General features: G+C 42.5%; 1 protein-coding gene across 3 annotated transcripts in view; it reads left to right on the top strand.

Annotated features, from left to right (window-relative positions):
* The window catches only part of MSRA (methionine sulfoxide reductase A), a 291,902-nt gene that overhangs the window by 22,059 nt on the left and 245,069 nt on the right, over positions 1-24,774 (top strand). The window contains exon 1 of one of the 3 annotated variants that reach the window (XM_071807150.1): positions 478-517. The exons of the other annotated variants lie outside the window; for them this stretch is intronic. Within the exon in view, the coding sequence (XP_071663251.1) occupies positions 487-517 (31 nt within the window). The 5' untranslated portion in view covers positions 478-486. Of the gene's footprint in view, positions 1-477; positions 518-24,774 lie in introns of those variants that run through there. 3 annotated transcript variants of the gene reach the window in all.

The following is a 24,774-nucleotide window of genomic DNA, read 5'->3' as shown; positions in this document are numbered from 1 at the left end:
CCAAATCAATAGTATTTTGTCCAGTGTAGCTCTTAAAACAGCGAGTAAATTAACTTTTGTAATAATTGTGGATGAATAAACACCTTTAGAAGGTGATTTAAATGGGGGTCACATCGATCCTGTGAATCACCCTGTTAGTTGATCCTAAAGGAAAACGAGGGCAGGGACCTTGGGCTAAGACATCTGGCATTTAGTTGTCTCAATTAGAGGAAGATCAAGCAAATTCTTAATGAGATAGTTAACGAAAAAAGGAAGTTTTTAAATAAAGAATGGCACTGATTGCTTGTTCAGCCTTGTGCTGCGCTATGGTCTAGTATTTGCTGTATTCATGGTCAAGAAAACAGGAAAATAAGACAATAACTGATGCAAATATTCATTTGTCATTTTTAAAAGTTGTCTTAATGGTATTGTCTGCGATCTTCACATTTATTTTATAGATAAGGAATAATCCACGGTGTTTAGGGCCCGACCGATTCTGATCAGCTTATGGAAATGATCGTAGAAGCTTGTCCACCTGGTAATTATGGCTGTCCATATTCCAATTGGTTTCCTAGAATTAATTTCTACCCAGTATACATCTGTTGCTCTGAGTTTTTCCAGATTTGGCGAATGTGGTGGAATTTTAAAGGGTTTGTATCTTCTCCAAGCAGACAGGGACCACCCACCCAATGGAGCTGATGGCTCTGGTGATCTTCACCTCTTCTTGGATGCTCCGTGTCCTCTTACATTCACAAAGATGCCACTTAAGCTGGAAAAATAAGCCCTTTCTTAGTGAAAATAGAGTATTTTGTCATGATGATCGTTGCTCTTATCGTGTCTTACCTAGAGTTTAGATGATATAATGCCTTCTGCTTAGATGATGGCACAAAAGAATACCTAAACCAGGAATAAAATAAGAGTATCTGTTACACTACCACAATCATCTATATATGACTCTTAGACTATATATATATAAAATACATATAGATGTAGATTCATACATCTATAATGCTTAAATCTCCGACCTCAAAGGAAAACAGAGATCAGTTTATTTACTGGATTCACTATACTTCTGTTCACATCAATGAGAAAAATAATGCTTTGCTTGGGGTTTTTTTGATGTACACATAAAATATGTTGTAAAGATCAAACACAAAAAGATATTTGCCTTCCGATGCACACCATATTTCTTTTATTTCACTCATTCTTTTCTAATCCTTCCACCAGATTTATCTTATTAAAATCTGATGATCCTTCAAAGCTACGAAGCTTCTGAGATGTTTTACTGATTGATAGTAAAATAACATAGTCCTGGATCTGTTCCACTCTTACATGCAATAGTAACATATTCAGGTAGTACTTTCAATGACAACAATGGGAACAAGTTTTATTCCTTTGTAGAATGAACTCATATAGGGATGAAATCTTTTCTCACTTTCAGAATATGACTTGGCCACCATGTATTTTGTAAGTCATGGAGATGTGATTGAATTGTGGACCTGATTTGAATGTTATTGTCATTACAAGTCTTGCAAGAAATTCCTATTATTGTCCCTTTGTTACACTTGTTGAATCATCTATTTTTTGGTAAGTTTGCCAAGATGAAGCAGAACAAGGCTATAATTTCCTTTAGCCACCTTCCTTTTGTTGTCTTAGTGTCATGAACGGAAACTTTGATGGCTCTGCTTTGGTTTCCAACATTGTGTAAGCAAAGACACTTCAATCTTGTCCAGCATTTTAAACGGGAGAGTGACTTCTGTACTTGCTGCTATTAAAGCGACACCCCTAATACTAATAAAAATATAATTTCAGGTGAAAGGTATCTTTGAAGATGCTTGGTGACGCTTCTGAAGTTGTCCATGTTCCTAAGTATTTCGGAATGGATTAATTTGTGTTTTTTCTCTATTTTTTCGTACACCATATAGTTTTCCCAAGACTATATGATAAGATACTCCATGCTCAATAGTTGTTTGAACCGAGTCTATGATTTCCTGTGACCCGTGAAAGACCAGCTCACCAGAGGTTCATATTGATGCCGTCTTCGTTCTTCTTCTCATAGCGATGGGTAGAAAAACAGCTTTTTGGGGAAATAAACTATATTCTCCAGGAACATCTGGGCATTTTAGGTATCTACCAGCAGAATATGGTGCTCTTTTCAATATCTTAGACTGTATGAGATATTTCGTGGACCTGGGGGACATGACACAGGGTGCACGGGTGAACTGGGCTCTTAGAGCTGAAGCCAGGTGGGCGCAGCTGAAAAGGTATCGGCCACTTGGAATCGCTTTCTTTTTGATCACATTACTGCAGAAGACTAGAGACATTTTGTAGAGAATCTTTTCTTCTCAACTATCTGATTCCCAAAGTCAGATTATGTAAAGCAGAGGACCATGAAGGAATAGAGTGACTGTCAGCAAGGTTGCTGGTGACACCAAGCTGGGAGGAGTGGCTGACACTGGAAGCTCTGCTGCCATCAGAGACCTGGACAGGCTGGAGAGCTGGGCGGGAAAAATGTAATGAAATAGAACAAGGGCAAGTGTAGAGTCTTGAATGTGGGCAGGAACAACCCCAGGTTCCAGTGTAAGTTGGGGAATGAGCTATTAGAGAGCAGTGTAGGGGAAAGGGAGCTGGGGGTCCTGGGGACAGCAGGGTGAGCATGAGCCAGCACTGGGCCCTTGTGGCCAGGAAGGCCAATGGTACCTGGGGTGGGTTAGAAGGGGGTGGTCAGTAGGTCAGAGAGGTTCTCCTGCCCCTCTACTCTGCCCTGGGGAGACCACCCCTGGAATCTTGTGTCCAGTTGTGGCCCCTCAGTTCCAGAAGGACAGGGAACTGCTGGAGAGAGTCCAGCGCAGCCACGGAGATGCTGAAGGGAGTGGAGCATCTCCCATGTGAGGAAAGGCTGAGGGAGCTGGGGCTCTGGAGCTGGAGAAGAGGAGACTGAGGGGGGACTCATTCATGGGGATCAATATGGAAAGGGGGAGTGTCAGGAGGATGGAGCCAGGCTCTTCTCGGTGACAACCAGTGATAGGACAAGGGGTAATGGGTACAAACTGGAACACAAAAGGTTCCATTTAAATTTGAGAGGAAACTTGTTTGGGGTGAGGGTGTCAGAGCCTGGCCCAGGCTGCCCAGGGAGGTTGTGGAGTCTCCTTCTCTGCAGACATTCAAACCTGCCTGGACACCTTCCTGTGGAACCTCAGCTGGGTGTTCCTGCTCCAGGGGGGGATTGCACTGGATGAGCTTTCCAGGTCCCTTCCAACCCCTGACATTCTGGGATTCTGGGATTCTGTGGTGATGCATTTTAAGTACTTGAGCCGCTTTGTTCTGATGCTATTACACTTTTCTTCTGTTTTTCTGTAGCCAGTGTAGTAACTTTTCTTAAATGACTCGATGTAGGGTCTGTTGTACTTTTTTCCACTATGATTAAACTCATAAACTCATGCGACCAGCGTACTTTTGCATTTAAGACACATCGTGCTATCGTAATAAGATACATTGTCCCCCTGTAATGTTTTTCCTTCCATATGGATTCACGCTGTACAATATAATTCCACTTTTTCTGTGTAAGTTCATTGGAAAGGGGGATGTTAAAAGCTGATATATTTGTAGTGAAGGAACCAGTTTTAGCAGAGGGAGGAATGTGGTTTCATGCAATAGTCTCACTGTCTCTTCTTTAAGGTTGCTGTGTTGCGGGAGGCTGTTGTGATACTTTTAGAGTTGGGAAACCTTTTTCTTGTTATTTAATTCCCATGCTGACATAATGCGTGCTCTGCTGTAATGAATATTTGATGTGTTTACGCTCGTGTACATGCACAATGATCTTGCCAATGCTCTTCAGCCTTTCTAACTTCTCAGACACCTATTTTGAGCGCGATGCAGTTTGTCCGCCCAACGCATTTTGACGAAAAGGGGGAATGTTTTTATGGGTATTCTGTTCGCAACTTCTAGAATGCATTTTCTCGTGGTCTTGGCTGTTACTCAGTGGGATTTGAACTTGAAATAGTGTCTTTAGACGCCTGTGTGAGAGCTGGGCTGGGATCAATACCTGCAGGATATATGTAGGGTATACGTAGGACTCAGCACTCCTGTTTCCTTCTCAGTCAGTAGACAGAAGTCAGCACTTTTAGAATAAATTCTTCATTATCTAATACAAAGCTATTAGACTCTCAGGTGGAATACTTTCTAGTATCTTCTAATTAATGCACATTTTAAGATTTTGGCACCGTGTTTCAAGAAAAACACGATCCAACTGGAAATAGTCCAGAGGAAGCGAATCGGAGTTGTTTGGCCTATGGAAGAGAAGATGGAAGGAGAATGTGATAACACTGTTGAGTTATGGAAAAAGTTGCTGTAAGTCAGAAAGTCGTAACGTGTTCTCCGTCCCTAAAACAAGGCAGAGTGGGTTTAAACTGTGTCAAGTGGGATTCAGGTTAGATATTAGGGGAAAATTTCTAGAGGTAGAGGTAGAACAGAACTGAGGCAGATGATTCTGGGTCTTTGGAGCATCCAAGTTTTCCAGGTTGGACAAACAACTTCCAGAGATGACAAGAGATGATCCAACCTTGAGACAGACCCATGGGCTGTATTTTCTCTCTAGGACCTCCAAACCTTGTTTTTTCTGTTTACTGATACAATACATAAAACACAAAAGGGAGATAAAATGACCCAAACAGAAAGATGTTGCTTTAACAAAACCGTAACATTTCTAAGACTACATTCCATCAGTAGGACTCACTCCCAATTTGTTCTACTTCCCAAATGGGTCCGTTTGTTTAGGAAGATGAACAAAATTGGGGTAACACCGGGGTGTGCTAACAGTAAATATGGACGGTGGTAATTGGGACGGGTCGTTGAAACCCATAGCGTGATGGACGTGAGGCTGGAGTGGTCAACCCAGCAGTAAGAGTGACCCATGGAAGCTCTTGCTTGATATTTTTACTCTTTTCTTTCATTTCTTCATTTTCTTATTGTTTTTTGAAGCAATTCTGTAGCAGAAGGAAGAGACGTGTTAACTCTTTCAAGCCCATGTCAAAGAACTTCACCTCTGCTTGTATACAATGGATTTTACGGTCTTGTGGTACAAGGAAGTTCATGATACTCCAACCAGTCTTTCCCTTGGGAACTTGCAGCCTGTTTTCTCACTATCATTTTTATAGAAAAACAGTGTTTGTTCTTTTCCCTATTATCTTTATTGTGTGTGAAACTTGTATTTTCTACGCAAGACTTGCATTCTCTTATCATTGTCACAATCTCAGTGGTCCGACCTACTTGTGTTACGTGCTTTTCAGTTCTATGGTAGAAATGGGGAATTTTAACTTGAAATAGTTGAAGGGAAAGTTAAAGGGGAGTATTTTATCTTCGTCCTGTATTGCTGTGCTATGAGGGAATAGAGCCAATTAAAATAATTACATTTTAGACAACGTATTAAGAGTCCGCAATCCTATTGTAAGTTATTTGCACCCTTTGCTTAATTTTTAATCAGATATGGAGTTTTATTTATGCTTAAATTTGAGTTTCTGAGTGACATTGAGGTCCAATTGGTTTATTGTAAATCATTATAATTTCATTTGTAATAGATAAAAATGAGACAAACAAGTATGGAAAGTCCTTGTCTATTGAGCCTCTAGTAACATGTTTTGGATCTGCTGGGACCTGCAGTTCCTTATTTGCCTCCAATTCCCTGCTTTTTCCTTCCAAGTCCCTTTTATGTATAAAAAGTTTATAGATTTAGTTGGTTAATGCAGTTGTTGTTTTTAAAATGTGCCTTTGGTCTTCGAGCAATCTTTTATGTAACGCTGTTGGATGTTGAAGTGATGAGTGCACCGAATGCTAAACTTGGACACGTGAAAATAAAACCTGGTATTTGCATCTTTCAGGATGGGACCAGAGGTTGAATGAAGCACAAAAGTCAAAATATCCAATGGAAAACTTTTAGTGGACTCCCTGTAATCCTAACCACTGATTAACTTAAGAGCAGGACCTTGATTTATCTCAAATAATTAACTCCGTCTACAACCTCAAAGGGGATGGACCCAAGTGATTTTATTTGGCTTTTCTGCCAAAGTACTGAAGTTTTCTCCTGCCTTTTTCTCTCCACGTGGGTGTTTAGAACGACTCAACTGGAACCATCTGACCGTAGTTCTGTCCGTAACTTTTCAGGAACATATACATTACTTCTATATAGATCCATAGTTTCGGTGCCTAATGCTGCGGCATCGGCAACAAAACTGGTGCTGATGGTGCCAACAGGATGAAATACAATATGGATTTCTGTCTAAACTTCTTTAATTTACTCTTTCATCGTTTAGACATTAAAGGAAATCTGTCCCACACAAGATTGTTTCTAAGAGTTTTATTAAATATCTGCTTTATTTGATTGCATTTCTCTGATTTTATTTGCTTTCTTTTTAATGGCGGTGATAATATTTGTTCATTGGTCACAGTACCACTCTTGGCTGTAACCAAAGTCAGTTGGGTTTCGTTTAGCAACCTCCACATCTGAGTTAATCTTTGTCTCGCTTTCCTTTTTACTCCGAGTTTACGTCTCTGAACCCAAAGGGAAATTCAACAATTTAACCCATTTTGAGAAGATTTTTCCACCTTCTCCAGCACAGGATCCACCAAGAAAGAACGTTTGCTGCGTTTTCCTAATTTTACCCCCTGGCTCCTCATTGAACAGTTGAACGGCACAAAAGGTGTTTCCATATGTTGTTTAACTCCGTTTAGGCTGAGTCTAAATTTGTATGTCACAAGTCATGTTGGGACTTGAATGGAAAAGTGGGAAGCAAGAGTATGTTTTCAGGCTTTTCCGGATAGAATTTCTGCAGTATTTCAAGCACATATGTTGAAACTGGCTTTCCAAATCTCTATTTAGTCTTAGATTTCAGTGGAAGGTGTAAGAGACCGGTCCTTTGGAAAATCAGGCTCCTCTAATTACATAGGTAACATTTAAAAATGTTCAATTCTGTCTATGAATCATTCTCTCCCATTATTAGAGCTGACATTTTCATTTAATTTCCCAGTGGGATTCCGTTTAATGTTTTCAAAACAACATCAGTCGAAATCATATTTGTTTGGGTTGTTTGCCTTTCTAAAGACATTTTTTATTAGAGGAATCACAAGGCTTTAAAAATGGAAGAACAAATAGTTTTTAGGGATGAAATATTGGTAGAAGGTCCACTTGTTATTTTCTTTTAAATTCAGAACCTTCCAAAGATGTAAAACTGGTGAGGGAGCTGCAGTGTATTTAAGTATCATATCAGAAACAAAGGATTTGGGAGTCTGCTGAGTTTTCTTATTTTGATCATGTTGTTATTCAGTGAATCGTGTGTATTTAGTGCTACTGTGAATAGAGCGAATATTTTGGTTTTTATTTACAGGTTGTTCCAGGTTCCAGTGTAAGTTGGGAAATGAGCTATTAGAGAGCAGCGTAGGGGAAAGGGAGCTGGGGGTCCTGGGGACAGCAGGGTGAGCATGAGCCAGCACTGGGCCCTTGTGGCCAGGAAGGCCAATGGGACCTGGGGTGGGTTAGAAGGGGGTGGTCAGTAGGTCAGAGAGGTTCTCCTGCCCCTCTGCTCTGCCCTGGGGAGACCACACCTGGAATATTGTGTCCAGTTGTGGCCCCTCAGCTCCAGAAGGACAGGGAACTGCTGCAGAGAGTCCAGCGCAGCCACCAAGATGCTGAAGGGAGTGGAGCATCTCCCGTGTGAGGAAAGGGTGAGGGAGCTGGGGCTCTGGAGCTGGAGAAGAGGAGACTGAGGGGGGACTCATTCATGGGGATCAATATGGAAAGGGGGAGTGTCAGGAGGATGGAGCCAGGCTCTTCTGGGTGACAACCAGTGATAGGACAAGGGGCAATGGGTCCAAACTGGAACACAAAAGGTTCCATTTAAATTTGAGAAGAAACTTGTTCTGGGTGAGGGTGTCAGAGCCTGGCCCAGGCTGCCCAGGGAGGTTGTGGAGTCTCCTTCTCTGCAGACATTCAAAGCCGCCTGGACACCTTCCTGTGGAACCTCAGCTGGGTGTTCCTGCTCCATGGGGGGATTGCACTGGATGAGCTTTCCAGGTCCCTTCCCATCCCTGACATTCTGGGATTCTGGTGAAGAAGTTAGTCCATTCTAGTCATATTGTATTGTTTTAGGAGGAGTGAATTTTTTAACAGTTGCATTGAATTTTTTTTACATTACTGGCTATGACACAGTATATTGGTCTGTTCTAAATGCGCCTGTTCAAAATAAAAAAGGTGTGAATTTAGGTATTGAGACAACATGCTCTGTATTCTCCAAATGCCCTGTTCTTTTAGAGCTGATGAAGTCTGGACGTGGCTAAAGGTTTTATCAGCTCTCACTGATAAGCTTCTCCAAGAGTCTTTGCCTTGTTTTGGGTTTGATGGAACGTGGTATGTCAAGTATAATGTGAAATTTAAGCGTATGAGGAAAAAATCTCGATAAATCAAAACTGCTTGTGCATTTGGGAGAGCGCGAAAAGGGAGAAATCTGGCAGCGGGGGGAAACGACATATGTGTGAAGAATCCGGGAAATGTAAGATCTTAGTGTGCTGCTTATTAATTGGATTTATTGCTGCTATTTAGAACCCTGACTGAAACTTGTTCTTTTACATTCCCGACTCGATACATTTTCAGGAAATTAGAAAACAATATTAAATGTGTTACCTTCTACCCCCTGCCCCCTTTCTTTTCTCCTGATATTTTTACTCCTTAGGGTTTTAAACGTTTATGGAGAAAAAACATTAGAAAAGAGCATGTAAGACAAAGGTAATAATCACAGTGGCGTGCTGGTTTATGGGGCAATAATCCACTTGCCTTGTTTGAATAAACTATTCGGCCTCCATTCTCCTGGGCTTTACCTTAGGGAATGGCGCTGGATTATTGCCTTGTAAAACAGGGCTGCCTTCCTCTCGTTGGTTAACCATAAATCTCTGCCTCTCACTAGTCATGGAGTGCTTTCTATCTTACAGCTTTCCCCTTCTTTTCCGTCCTGGCTTTGTCTTGCGTTTCAGAGGATTCACAAATAAAACCCGAGTTCTGCCTCGTTTGTGGCGGTTTAATGTTCATCTCCACTCTGAGAGTTTCTATATAAGCACGTTCTACGTTTATTTTCTTCAAATGAAGATGAATCACAGCAGGCTCCATGGGAACAGCTTCTGAGTGAGATCCAACCTGCCCAAACATCACCGGAGTCTTTGAGTCGGAGATGATGGGAGCGCGGTGGTGGCTTCAGTGCTTCTGGGGTTCCTCTGCCTTCCCATGGGCTCTGCTCAGCCTTATAGCACATATCCACTGATCTTCTGCAACCACTGCGATGTGTAAGCCGGTAGTAAGTAGATGTTAGTGACAAATTGAGTAGCACCACTCAAATGAATTTTTAAGAAGGTTGGGATCTGCTTGGGTTTGATCATGGAGCGTGGGCTGCTGCCTCGCAGTGCCACCAACAAGAACTTAGTATTAGCACTTCCCCATGTACCGGTTCCCTTGCCTCTTGTTAACTGACCTTGTTGGGCTCTTCCAAAGAATTTGTAAGTGTTTTTCTACTTCCTGAGACTTTCTGAGAAGGAACAGTCTAGAAATAGCAAGAAACCAGATGCAGCCGTGATCACAGGGATGCTGGCATGACATTTCCTGAAGTAATAGAATCATGGAATGCTTTAGGTTGAAAGGGACCTTAAAGATAATCTAGTCCAACCTCCTGGGACACCTTCCACCAGCCCAGGTTGCTCAGAGCCCCGTCCAGCCTGAACTTGAACATTTCCAGGGATGGAACATCCACATCTTCTCAGGGCAGCCTGGTCCAGTGTCTCAGCACCCTCATGAGGAAGAATTTTTTCCTTATATCTACTCTAAATCAATGCTCTTTCAGTTTAAAGCCATCACCCCTTGTCCTATCACTACATACCCTTGCAGAAAGCCCCTCTCCAGCTTTCTTGTAGGTCCCCTAATGTAGCAGGGCAGTCACGATAGTTCTGGAGCACTGCAAAGTAGAGAGATAAATTGATAGACGTTGTCCAAATTGGAAGATTAGGGGAGTTGTAACATCATTTGTAGTTTCTGTGCTGAAGAAGAGTCTAAAGAACATTCTTATAAATCACGTCTTTTGTTGAGGGAACGGCCTACACGTGTTGACAAGTTGGCTCAGTGTAGAATTAGTTTTCTGGCTTAGTATTTATGATTTGTGCTTGGCAAAATGGCCATTACCATTCCTTATTTATTTATGGGTCAGCATGGGTGCAGTGGTCTCTACACTTCAAAATAGTTTGGAAGTTGAACCTGGCGTTGTGCATGACTGTCAGCTTGCTAAGCAGTGTTTGATACGGGGGATTTATCACCCATCTACTCAGTAATCAGAGATGACTATAAATTGTTTTCTTTATGAAGAGCAAAAAAATAACAAGGAAAAGTTTGACTGCATATAAGGAAAATATACTTCATAGTGAGAACGTGAATCACCATCCCTATAGATCTTGAAAACTTGGCTGCGTGTGACCCCGAGCAGTCTGATTTAACTTTGAATTTGTTCTGATTTAACTTTGAATTTGTTCTGCTTTCAACAGGTGTTTAAGCTTCCAGGCTGTGACTTTCTGTGTTTGAAACTAGAAATGATGGTTTTTATGTCCCGGGGGACTGATTGCTCCAAAATAACCAGTAACCTCAGTTTTAGGTGCACCACCTGAAGTTAGTGACGTATCTTCATGGCAATCATGTCCATTCAAATCACACATCACCAGTAAGGTTAGGGTCAATAATGTGGAGAACTTGGGAGTTCTAGGAGACAACAAGTTGACCATGAGCCAACAACGTGCACTTGTGGCCAGTGGTACCTGGGGTGCATGAGGAAGGGTGTGAGCAGCAGGTGGAGGGAGGTTGTTCCTCCCCCTCTGCTCTGGCCTGGGGAGGCCCCATCTGCAGTTGTGGGTCCAGTTCTGGGCTCCCCAGTTGAAGAAGGACAAGGAATTACTGGAGGGAGTCCAGGGAGGGACACAAAGATGCTGAGGGGTCTGGAGCATCTTTGTGATGAGGAGACTGAGAGAGCTGGGGCTGTTGAGCTGGAGAAGAGAAGCTGAGAGGGATGTGATGAATGGGATCAATATCTCAGGGTGGGTGTCAGAGGATGGACCAGACTCTGTTCAGTGGTGCCCAGCGCCAGGGTGAGGGGCAACGGGCACAGACTGAAACACAGGAGGCTCCATGTGAACATGAGCAGAAACTTGTTTGCTGGGAGGTGCCAGAGCCTGGCCCAGGCTGCCCAGAGCGGGTGTGGAGTCTCCTTCTCTGAGACATTCAAACCCGCCTGGACCCACCTGTGTGATCTGCTCTGGTGACCCTGCGTGAGCAGCTGGGTTGGACTGGGGGATCTCCAGAGGTCCCTTCAACCCCAACCGGGCTGGGATCCTGTGAGAATATTTGTAAGTTTTTGAAATATGTGATAAAAAGGAAGTCAGCACATGCTTGGTTGACCCATCCCAGCATCACACCTGAAATACTTTTCTATGTCTAAAATAGGCTACGTCATCATAGTAAATAATATTATTTTCTAGTGTTGAGTCAGTCTGACTACATCCACACTATTAAACTCTTCCACAGAACACTACAGCAACACTCAGAGCATCTTTCAGAAATATTCCTGTACTAACCAGGTAAGGAAATGCACCCATCACTCTACCAGGCCAGGGTCTTGCATCTAGTACATACACTCCATCCTGTTGAAATTTGCTTAAATTAGAATTTTCCACCCTTTCCTGCTCGACTTTGCAATTTCTTGTTCGTCATTTGTCTGGGAGGCAGTTTCTGCTTCTGTTCTGACAGCTGAATGACCTTACATGCTAAGATATGCAATTTTTTGACACGCCATATGCAAGAATCTCTCTCGCGCTTGCTTGAATTACGAGATTATTACTGTTGAGTGGCATTGGCTCGTCTTTCTCACCCGGGAAGGCAGGACGCAGGCTTCACGGTGATGTTCTGTGCACTGATTTGATAGTTTTTATAAATACACGCAGTAACAAATGTATTTTATAGGCGTATAAATGCGACAAATCACTGCACCGCACTATTGACTTTTGTTTGGGATCAGGCGTGTTGAGGATTCACCACCCGATGGTGATGGTCAATTCTTGCTGCCTGGTCTCCAATCTCATTTTTGAGGGAAACCGTTGGTCTTTACCTCTTGAAGTTCTCAATGCCGTAGCTCTTTGTATGAAAGGGTAACAGGTGTGATCACCCAAGAAATGGGAATGTTTCAGTTCTTTGATGACAGTGATCAGCGCCACTGACTTTCACAAAGGTCTTTTGATTCTTGAGCGTTGTGTACAGAACTACATCCAATAAAGGTAACTCTCAGTTTGCCTGGGAAAAGAGTTTAATAATATTAAAAGGATTTTTATGAACAGCGTATATTGATCAACAGTGTTTTAAAATATTATATTGTTAACAATTATTTAATCATAGAATCATTTAGGTTGCAAAAGACCTTTAAGATCATCAAGTCCAACCATTAGTCTGTCTTTGCCAAATCCACCATGTCCCTAAGAACCTCATTTCCACATCTTTTCAACCCCTTCCAGCACAACCTGTTCCAATGCTTGAATAATTTGTAATGTGCATTTTTTTTTACTGTGTCTAAATTTGGAGTGTATGGATAAATATATTGAATTATCAAACTATTTAGGAACGAATAAAATTAAGAGAAAAAAGCACAGGTTGGGTTTTGATTGCAGGGAATCTATTGAAAGATTTACAATGAAGAGCCAACTTAATATTAGAAAAGAACCATCCTCGTGTGCCATTTGGTACATGCGGGTTAATAAATGTCATATACTACACATACTCAAGAGAGGTATTCCTTAAAAATGAAATATATTTCTGCACTGCCATCCCTAATTCCTTATTGTTTCATGCAAATGAAGCCAGGGCAGAAGTGTATTTTAACTTCACTTAGAGCAATGTAATTGGTAGGATATATGATGCAAATAAATTGGCTCAAATTTTCACCTAATGTACCCCTGCTTCAATTCTCTTGCTGCCCTTATGAACTGTAGGTATTGTTCTTGCATTGCAGTTATCTTTGAAGAGGCAGGGTTGCCTGTGGCAGCCAAGGAAAAATCAGAAGGAAATTTAAATGATTAATTAACGTAATCCAGTGTCTGTTTTACCAAAGGCTTTCAGGGACTTATTTAGCTCGATTAATGAGAGAAATTCCAACACCGTGTTGGTTTCTGAAGAGTGTAAATGACAGAGCTGCTGGAGGGAAAATGATCTTACACCTCTTTATATTAATCCACCCACTGAATTAGTACTAAGGAAACATATTCTTTTAAAGCTTTTATTGCTTATTTATTTATTATTTAGTATTTGTGGAAATCAACCTAGTACACAATTTCTTTGAAGTGGTTAAGGACAGAGGGCGTAAATCTTAAATATAGCGAAAAGTGTATGAGTTCCCAAAAGTGATTGGGCAAAACTGTGGAAGAAAAGTCGGTTGGGGGATGTTGAATAGAGGAACCACCTTTGGGCCGGGGGTCCCTGGAGGCTGGGCAAATGTTCTCAGTATCAATATTGGCAAAATGTGCTTGCACTGCCAGGAGGGAGAGCAAGGGTCTGAACTGAGCTTGGGCTCAACCTGGTGTAGAATCATGGAACCACAGGCTGGTTCGGGTTGCAGGGACCTCTGGGGATCCCCCAGTCCAACCCAGCTGCTCACGCAGGGTCACCAGAGCAGATCACACAGGTGGGTCCAGGCGGGTTTGAATGTCTCAGAGAAGGAGACTCCACACCCGCTCTGGGCAGCCTGGGCCAGGCTCTGGCACCTCCCAGCAAAGAAGTTTCTGCTCATGTTCACATGGAGCCTCCTGTGTTTCAGTCTGTGCCCGTTGCCCCTCACCCTGGCACTGGGCACCACTGAACAGAGTCTGGTCCATCCTCTGACACCCACCCTGAGATATTGATCCCATTGATCACATCCCTCTTCCTCCAAAATCTTCTCAGTCTTCAGCCAGCAAAGGAACTGCAGGATAAATTAACAGTTTTGAGGAATATCTTAGCCAAATTATTCCTCTCTTAAGCTCCAGAACTCAGTGAGAGAACGTCACCATTTCCCTGCTAAGAGGCAAAGAAGCTCGGATGGTCACATATATTCTCCACTCCACCACAGTAGTGATTCAAAGAAGCTTTCTGTAAGCAAACGGCCTAGTGGGGTTTTTTTTATTAAAAAGCTTCTTTCTGCTCTTTTTCCTGCAGTTGAACATATATAAAAGGTGAAGATATGAGGATAGTGGATTGTATATTATCTTCTGTGTCATTATATCAGATCTGTCCATCAGAGTTCTTCTTTCCCTCTCTCTTGTCACAGTTCATTATAAGGACCTGTTCTTTTATGACTAAACGACAGACTAATATTAATCCTTACCAAATGTAAAAAAAGAAGATACGATAGCATGAATTTAATAAAAAAGCTTTTATTCGCCAAGGCATTTTTCTGAGGATATAAAATGGGATAGCACATTTCAGATTCCGTATGAATGGAAGCATATTTTCCTGAATGAGTTAAAATTCAGCCCACAGTTGTATGATTCATAAAGGCCAGATAGTCAAATCATAAAAATAAAAAAGCCCTCAGATATTAAGATAAACATAATTCACATTGGAATCTGTTTTATATTGCAAGTTATAGTTTAATTGTTATTCTATTAGGAAGGGACTGTGTGGGTCACTGGGTCCAACCCCACACTCTCAGCAATGCACTGGTCATTTCATATATACAGCATTGAAGTGATTTGCATTACTCCTGCCATTGGAGGGCCTGTCTAGAACTTGGTGTTTCTCCTTTTGGAAACGCTTTTGTTATTTTGAAGTAATCTTCTTGTTGACCATATTATACCAGGAACTGTGCCCGTACGCTTGGATGGGCTCTTCAGCATAGGCAGCGTTCTCCGTATTGAGAGTCGATTCTGGGATTCTGTGATACTAAGCACATTCTGAGTTTCTCTTTCTCTCTTATTTCTTCTTCATCTCCTTCTGCCCAAGGGCGAAGAAAGAACTTGCAACCTGTAGCTCTGTGTAATAACTGAGCGAAACTTTGGTGATTGTGCCATGTGTCTTTCCCTTGTTCCCAGTTACTTCTGAATCATCTGGCCGGCTTTGAGCAAATTTGAAGGAAGGATGGAGCAACCTGAAGCAGAGAGATCAGTGGGTGCTCACACTGATGAAGAAGCAGGGAAATTCAGGTCTTCTGCTTTATGGGTAGTTGGCAATTCAATCAATGTGCCCTTGTGGCTGTCTAATCAGCAGGAGCGTGGCCTCAAACGAGCCTCAGCATGCTTCTTCAAGAAGGAAAAAAGGAGTCAAATGATGTTTGGAGAGGAGCTCTGATGGGTGAAGAAGTGGAGCAAGCGAAGTTTACAACTTGACAGGAAATCAGACTTCGCTGGCTTCATTTCTGCACAACATATCCTGATTAAACATGGGCTTGTTCAGGCTGGAGACGAGAAGCTCCGGGGAGACCTTAGTGCGGCCTTTCTGGACTTAAAAGGGGCTGATAGGAAAGATGGCGACGGACTTTTGAGCAGGGCCTGTTGTGATAGGACAAGGGGTGATGGTTTTAAATTAAAGGAGGGAGATTCAGGCTGGATATAATGAAATTGTTTGCACTGAGGGTGGTGAGAGCCTGACCTAGGTTGGCCAAAGAAGTGGTGGATGAACCATCCCTGGAGACATCCCAGGCCAGGCTGGACGGGGCTCTGAGCAACCTGAGCTGCTGAAGATGTCCCTGCTCATGGCAGGGGTGCCACTGGGGGAGCTTTGAAGGTCCCTTCAACCCAAACCATTCTATGATTCTATGATAGTAGAAGTCAATGTTTTCTCAAGTGTGTTTGCTTCATTCCAGCCTGTGTGAAATCAAACCAAACTTCCATGTTAAGACTTTACTGCTACGACAATTAACTGTCATACAAAGGCATTCTCCTCTCTTCACCCCCTCCTTCAGCATCGACCTCCAAATTGCACCTTTTCCCCAAAGTCCGTACACTGGAAAGAAATAAATATCCATGAAGGTGGAAGTAAAAATAGTTGATACATCGCCGGTTCAACATTGTAATTCCAAGGCAATATTTTCTGCTTGAATACTGTCTGCATTCGTTCTAACTTAGCTCAGCTTTTACATATTAATTTGACTAAAGCTGGAAGTGTCACCCTGAATCCAAATATCCGCCTGGTTTTGAAGACACTGAGTTTGTATTTGCCTGTAACTTTAATCTCTCTAAAAGTACTGAAAGCATTATTATAACTTGGTAGCCTTTGTTTCTTTTGTTTAAGAATGTGTTGAATTCTTCTTAAAAAACTTTCCCAAAGAGATATTATCATTAGAATAACTGTATTAAACTCAGCACCATGAATAATTCATAATGCAATTTTGAAAAAAAATGCCACGCAGAACGACAATAATTAGTTTTATGTGATAGGAGAAGCATTATTTTCATATTTAGACAGGAAGTGAACATTTATTTAGATCCACTATTCATGGCACAGTAAATTATGGCGTAAACTAGTGTTTGTAATTTAAAAAAGTGACAAGTTAATTTGAAACCCATTCCTAAGATACAAACTTGGATGTTGCCGCCTACCTGACAGAACTGATTACTTTATATATCTATGCCTTTGCTGTGAAGTAGGTGGTTTTAAAATGTGACCGCACATTTAAAATTGGACTTGAGCCCACGATGTTGCCTTTTATGATTTGGTTTTTGCCTATTATGAATGATATTTTGAGTAGTAATATCTATCATTTTCCGATGACTGAAGGACAGTTCTCATTAATTGCCTCCAATCTTGTAGACAACTCTAAAAAATTATGGGATGATTGGCTGGAAGCATGGAATATGCCTCAAAATACCACTTTCCTCAAGCTGCCTAAATACTGTCCTACAACCCCAACCTGCATTTTGGTAGGAGATGGAGTGGCGGTCTTGAGTCAAGCTCTCTTCTTTTGTTTTACTGATATGTTGGCAAATCTACTCCCCTCTCAAACACAGAGTAAGGAACTGCTCAGTAAGTACCGAGAACTTCTCTTCTGCCCTAATCCCCGTATTTTGTAGAATCCTGAACTTCTAGTTCTTTGCTGAATCATATTAACATTTTTTATTCGACTTAATCATCACATACAGAGCAAAGAAGAAAAAACCCAATTGCTTTATTTCTTTGTGATCGACACCACTTCCAGCCTTGAGAGGAAGAGGGGCACAGATATTTTCACGTCGTCTGTTGACCTGGGTCCTTGGGTTGCTGGACTTTGCCGTGTGTTTGTCAAGAACCTCGTGAGATGACACATAATATTACTCACATTTCAGGTATTGAGTATCTGCCACATGATCCAATTAGTAGTTTGTGGAGCCTGATTTTACATCCTACGCTCAGAGAAGTTTTGGCAACTTACTTTCATCTTCTTGGCAGCCCATGGGAACAAGCATTTTAATAAAAGGGCTTGAATAAGAAATAGATTTATTGATTTATATCAAAGATATTGATTTTGAGAAAGCTGCTGGAATACTTTTCTGCACTGGTGACCATTGAGAGGTGCAATAAAAGTGGATAAAGCTGTTGGGAGAGCAGGAAGGTTTGGGGGTGACCTGGGGACCTGAGCAATTGTTGGGTGGTGTCAGCTGTACTTGTGAAGAATTTATTCTGTCTATTAGATATGGCAGGTACCACAATCAAATGAATAAAATCCTGTTCACAAAACAGAGCTCAGGTCCTACCAGAATAGAAATAACGACATAATTGCATCTGTATCATGATGCACATGGATGGCAGGATTGCTGTAATGGACATGGGGACATGGTTTAGTGCTGGAGTTAGTTTAGGTTGTGATTGGACTCGATGATCCTGAGGGTCTCTTCCAACTGAAATGATTCTATGATTCTATGATTTTAACGCGACTTGAACGAATTATTTGGATAGGGTAATACTGTAGGAAAGGGCTTGTTGAAATGCAGCCAGTGCATTTTTTATTCATAGTTTCTATTGATTTGAATGGCAGTGAACATTGCACCCAATGTTTTTAATAAGAGAGGTGGGCTTCATCTTTTGTTGTTAAAATAGTACCATATGATACTTAAGACTCACAGGATCATTTTGGTTGGAAGAGACGCTCAAGTTCATCGAGTCCAATTGTTCCCCCACCCCTGGCCCTGACCTATGCCTTGAGAACCTAAACTCCGTCTGTTCAACCCTCCAGGGCTGGTGACTCCAGCACTGCCCTGGGCAGCCTGTTCCAATGCCCTACAGCCCTTTGGGGAAGAAATTGTTCCCCACATCCAACCTCAACCTCCCCTGGTGCAACTTGAGGCCGTTACTTACCTCAAAACCTTTTAAAAGTTTTCAATGAAGAGTCCAGCACGGCTCTGCATTCATAGAATTCTTTCCCTGCTATGCTGAATTTAAGATCCTTTTCTATTGGTAGTAGTCAAAATGAATTAACTGTGTTTTAATTACACTGTTAATATCTTGAGCAGTACCTGGGCGTTTGGTATGGGAAGTAATACCAAAGTGGGAGGATGGGCTGACCCAGCAGAGGCTGAACTGCCATCCAGAGCCCTGGCCAGGCTGGATGGACAGAGAAGAACCTGATGAAGTTCAACAAGGGCAAGTGCAGGGTCCTGCAGCTGGGAGGAACAACCACCGGCACCAGCACAGGTTGGGGTTGAGCTGCTGGAAAGCAGCTCTGCAGAGAAGGACCTGGGAGTTCTGGGGGACAACAGGGTGACCGTGAACCAACAATGTGCCCTGTGGCCAAGAGGCCAATGGGACCTGGGGTGCATGAGGAAGAGTGTGAGCAGCAGGTGGAGGGAGGTTGTTCCTCCCCCTCTGCTCTGCCCTGGGGAGGCCCCATCTGCAGTTGTGGGTCCAGTTCTAGGCTCCCCAGTTTAGGAAGGATGAGGAATTACTGGAGAGAGTCCAGGGAGGGACACAAAGATGCGGAGGGGTCTGGAGCATCTTTGTGATGAGGAGACTGAGAGAGCTGGGGCTGTTGAGCTGGAGAAGAGAAGCTGAGAGGGATGTGATCAATGGGATCAATATCTCAGGGTGGGTGTCAGAGGATGGACCAGACTCTGTTCAGTGGTGCCCAGCGCCAGGGTGAGGGGCAACGGGCACAGACTGAAACCCAGGAGGCTCCATGTGAACATGAGCAGAAACTTGTTTGCTGGGAGGTGCCAGAGCCTGGCCCAGGCTGCCCAGAGCGGGTGTGGAGTCTCCTTCTCTGAGACATTCAAACCCGCCTGGACCCACCTGTGTGATCTGCTCTGGTGACCCTGCGTGAGCAGCTGGGTTGGACTGGGGATCTACAGAAGGTCCCTTCAACCACAACCAGCCTGGGGGTCTGTGATTCAGTGAAGGCAAAGGTGTACTACGTAAAGACTATTGCCATGAGCGTGTCTAAATTGTTGCCAAGGTTTCTTTTTAATGTGTTTTTTTTGTATTTCCACGATGATTTTGGAACCACCTCATTAGTGACCAGTGCTTAGTTTAAAACCCTGCAGAAGATTTTGTTCCATTACCTGAGAAGACGCACTGTTCTTTTACGACGTGCTTTTCTCTAACGCGAAGAGGCTGTAAAACGTTAGCAAATAAGTTTTTCTCTGTTCCATTGAAGGCATCATCAGAATAATCCTCTCAGCAGCTTTGACACCTTTTCCAAGTTCATATTCCACGCAGAACGGGGCGTACTCATTTCATCAAAGCTGATAGATGCAAACTTTTGTTGTGCTAATATAAGCTCCCTCAGGGCTCGCGGTGGCACTCACACCAATTTTAACATCCTGACTCCTGCACTGCTGGATTTTGTGTATGTCACCTAAAAAGCAGCAAGAATTTTGTTTCTTTGCTGTTGTCATCGCTAGTTCTTTGTTCCTTCAAAGGCTTTTCGAGGCGTTTTGCCTCTGTTTTTGTGGATGCACTGATTGCTTGCCGTGATTTCGAGTCAGAAGGAGGTTTTCTCTGGCACTTTTTGAACTGACAGGTTCTTTTTGAGCTTTCAAAGGCGCCGCAAGATCCAGGCTTGTGTCGTTATCAGCGCTGTCAGATTCTTTCCGCACTAACAAAAGAGCCATCCAAAGACTCTCGATAGCACGATGAGAATTTATTGTGGATGTGCAAAAACCCTGCTTAAGCTTCCTTCTCATCGCTCCTGCTCTACCGATATCGACGTGACAATAGCATTGTTATCAGTACTATGTAAAAATCACATTGCCTATGCAAATCAAACCGCCCTGTCTAGCATTGGGAAATTATGTAGTAGTATCAAAAAATATAGATTTTTAATATAAAATTTCTGCGCTATGGCTGTAGGGGCTGGTTCAAGGTTCTGCTGGGTCGTGCATGGACATTTTGTTCCCTAAAGCGGGAGGGACGTGGGAGGAAAGGCTGAGTTAGGATTCCTGCAAGAGGGAAAAAATAAATGGATCAGTGCTTCGTATCAAAAAGAGTTAAAAGAATATGGGGTTTGCAACACAGTGGAAAAGAATCAATACAAATGAGAGCAGTGTAAGGGAAAGGGACCTGGGGGTCCTGGGGACAGCAGGGTGAGCATGAGCCAGCACTGGGCCCTTGTGGCCAGGAAGGCCAATGGTACCTGGGGTGGGTTAGAAGGGGGTGGTCAGTAGGTCAGAGAGGTTCTCCTGCCCCTCTGCTCTGCCCTGGGGAGACCACACCTGGAATCTTGTGTCCAGTTGTGGTCCCTCAGTTCCAGAAGGACAGGGAACTGCTGCAGAGAGTCCAGCGCAGCCACGGAGATGCTGAAGGGAGTGGAGCATCTCCCGTGTGAGGAAAGGCTGAGGGAGCTGGGGCTCTGGATTTGGAGAAGAGGAGACTGAGCGGTGACTCATTCATGGGGATCAATATGGAAAGGGGGAGTGTCAGGAGGATGGAGCCAGGCTCTTCTCGGTGACAACCAACGATAGGACAAGGGGCAATGGGTGCAAACTGGAACACAGGAGGTTCCACTGAAAGAGGAGAAGCAACTTGTTGGGGGTGAGGGTGTCAGAGCCTGGCCCAGGCTGCCCAGGGAGGTTGTGGAGTCTCCTTCTCTGCAGACATTCAAACCCGCCTGGACACCTTCCTGTGGAACCTCAGCTGGGTGTTCCTGCTCCATGGGGGGATTGCACTGGATGAGCTTTCCAGGTCCCTTCCAACCCCTGACATTCTGGGATTCTGTGGTGATTCTGTGCAAGCCTTCCCCACGCAATTAGTGGGAGACCCACGATATTTTGAAACAACAAAGTGCTAGGTTTGTTCTCTAAGAAAAAGTGTGAGCGTACAGTGTTATAAATGCCATTGCAGATGTTGAGTGTGAGAGCAAAAGCCTGTGAACTTGAATAAGCACTGTGATAAAAAAGCACATTTTCAGATAACCAGAATGTTTAGAAGACGGCAATTCCAGCATGATTCGGTGGTTTTAGCTCGTAATAAGGTAATAATCCTGCCTTGGGTCCAGGTTATGGCCTAAAACAAATCTGTGTGTAAACTCCAGGAGCAAGGATCTGATTTGACTCTTCCTGTTATCAGTCGTGAGTTTTTGACAGCCCTAAAGCTGAGCTTAAGTGTAGCAGCAAGATACTCTGTCATATGACAAGATTTAATGTTAGTAGAATGAAGATTAACTTGTTCCTCCTGCTAAAAATAGATTGATATTTGCAGTTCGATTTCTTAGATATACAGATACACTTTCTATTGCAAGTGCTCTTATGGTGCATCCCTGGGTTACTGAGCAAATCATTCTCTAAATTTGACCGAGTGTAGCTATAAATATTAAATTTCATGGAGAAATATGATGTGTATTAATTTTCTCTTTCATTGGCATGTTCTGTTTGCTTTGCCCAAGTAACTACTGAGAGCAAAATGATTGCATTTTAAAGATGTAAAAACATTGTTCTTCCATATAGGTGGTAAATATTCACTCAGCTGTATTTACAACATTATTTATAGGCTGTTTGTGTAAAAATTCCTTTTGGAAAAAGAAATGGTCTCCTTTCATGGTATTTAACGTTTGTCGTTGTCTACTGTGTTGTGCATTTAAATGTTGATTTTTCTGGAAAGTGTTTTCGAATTGATTCTCACTTCAACAAGTCAAGGCCAATTGTTCATTAGAATTCTAATGGGAACAGGATTGGACCAGCATATCTGCCATTCTTTTTAAGATGATGATTGACATTTGAAACCAATTGGAGGTTTAAAAAGAGGCGACTTTGAGGACTAAAAGTGAGTTAATTGCAATAGGTAAATGAATTTGACAAAACGAGCACCTGTGCAGTCACCATGGGGGATTTTTAGCACACACATTTTAAGTTCTGTCCCAGGCAGGAGGCACAAATTAATATGCACTGATGTTATTTTTATAAAACTAAATAATAAACTTGGATATCAAGGTAATAGTTTAGGAAACAAATACTTGTGCTATAGATTGTTATCACTTCATTGCTTTCTGCAGTGTTTATTTTCACTTTGCAGTGTTTTAATGTCATCTTATGAATAACTTGAGTTAGATTTATATTGGAGTAAAGCATTAAAATGCGATTTGCAGGGGGTTTATTCACAGCAGAAATCAATAAGGAACATTGTCTCATTTGCCTTTCTGTATCATTGCCTGCAACCACGACACAATTCCAAACTAGAGGAAAAATATAGTCAGCTTAAGCAGAGAAAATGGCATTAAAAGGGTGAAAAAAGAGGCAGAATTGCAAATATACTTATTCTGCTTAGCTGTGTAAGACTTTTGTACCACTTTGCATTCTTCCGTGAGCTTTTTATTACATGAAAAGTGTCTACTTGGAAAATATGATTTTAGAAATGATACATCAGTGTTAGCACAATATCCCAATGTGCGGTATGCGGCGTATGTACCTACACGAGGAGAAACGGTTCCTGTCCGAAATCAGATCTGCTAAGACAAGCGGAAATATGGGAATGGAAAGAGAGAAAAAATAGGTGCATATAGGCTGTGCTCATGGTAGTAAATTCAATATGCCTTGTGGAGCTGAGAGCTGAAATCCATACTCAGTATATTCATGTATTCTCTATACTCTTAAGGATCTTGGTCCCACCTAAATAGCATTTTTATGAGACATTCCCTGGATGTATTGTGGCACATTTGGATACAACCTTCTTGGTTTGAAAGAGGAGAGGGATTAATGGGGATGCGGCCAGGCTGGCGTCACACCAGGGGATGGACCGTGGTGTTCTGAGCTTTGCTTTGGTACACTCAAGGTGAAGAGCTGAAGTCCTCACCACCACCCCTTAGTCCTACACATTTACCCAATCCTTAAAGTGATCTTGAACTGCTGATTGTTTCTCAAGTCTTCTTCATGGAAAGAGTTGTTGGACAATGGAACAAACTGCCCAGGGCAGTGGTGGAGTCACCGCGGCCACTTCACCTCCTCAAGCAGGACCACCCTGAGCAGATTGCCCGGGTCCATGTCCACATGGGCTTTGAAGATCTCCAAGGATGGAGATCACATGGATGGAGATTCAAAGGAGCTTGTAGCATGGAGGGAGTTGGTCTCTTCTCTTGAGTGGCAGGTGATAGGATGAGAAGAAATGGCTTCAGGTTGCGCCAGGGAAGGTTCACATTGGACACTAGGAAACATTTCGTCATGGAAAGGGCTGTGGGGCATTGGAACAGGCTGCCCAGGGCAGTGCTGGAGTCACCATCCCTGGAGGGGTTGAACAGATGGAGATGAGGTTCTCAGGGACATGGGGCAGTGCCAGTGTGAGGTTAACGGTTGGACTCAATGATCTCAAAGGTCTTTTCCAACCAAAATGATTCTATGAAAAATTGATTTGGTGAAGTAATTTGGAGAAACCATGGAGTATTGGGATGCTCTGAGCGCAAAATTCACCATAAAATAAAAAATAAATATGGGAAAATAGCCAGAAAGCATTGGGAAATTCACATTGTTGGTGCATCAGTCACGGTAACAATATCATAGCAGCAGCTGGTTGGAGAATTTCAGAAAGTGATACAATTTATTTGAAAGTATTAAATAAAACAAAAATAACTTGACATAGTGGGATCTAAGAGAAGAATTCAGTGACTTGTAACTACGGTCACCTCATCTGTGTTTTGTGTGGAAGGGGAGAGTCCAGTGTGTGAGTCCCGTAGACTCTTATGGACGGACATAACATGGCTTTGCTTTACAATTTGAGCTGTAAAGACAGAAAGAAAATCTTGCAGGAGTTCTTTAGACAAAAAGCAGCAAAACTACTACGTGGAGATGAAAATGAATGGAGGGTGAGTTGGCACTGACTTTGGAGACCTAGACCTGAAAAGAGTAAAATTATAGTTTTATATATATACACACACACACACGTACGTACTTAACCTGTGTAAATCATGGTCTTCGTACTTAGATTTTGCCATGATGGTGTGAAGGGGCAGATGGTGGGAACCTTCAACTGATGTGACCAGTGTAACCACATTTAATTTAATGGCGCTACACTGATTTACATCAATGAATTACTACCTTAGAAGCTTATTACTGTAAAACAGTTACCTGATTATCCCGATTCCATCTACTAAACCCCCAAACAGGTCAGTTCTTGAGCAAGCCCTGTGGAGTGTAGACTTTCAGAGATAGTTTTTGGTTAATGACGGTGATTAAAACATAAAATGACATCCTCTAATGTGGTTTCAGTAGAGAAGTAGAGATGAGAGACATACTGTGAAATTCTCTTTCTATCACCACTGCTCTGGCAAGGAAAGACCGTTTAACAATATACCCCCCAAAAAGTCCTCTATG

The sequence above is a fragment of the Patagioenas fasciata genome, chromosome 3 (genome assembly GCF_037038585.1).
Source record: "Patagioenas fasciata isolate bPatFas1 chromosome 3, bPatFas1.hap1, whole genome shotgun sequence".
Classification (NCBI taxonomy): Eukaryota; Metazoa; Chordata; class Aves; order Columbiformes; family Columbidae; genus Patagioenas; species Patagioenas fasciata.
This window is presented reverse-complemented; position numbering and strand designations above follow the sequence as displayed.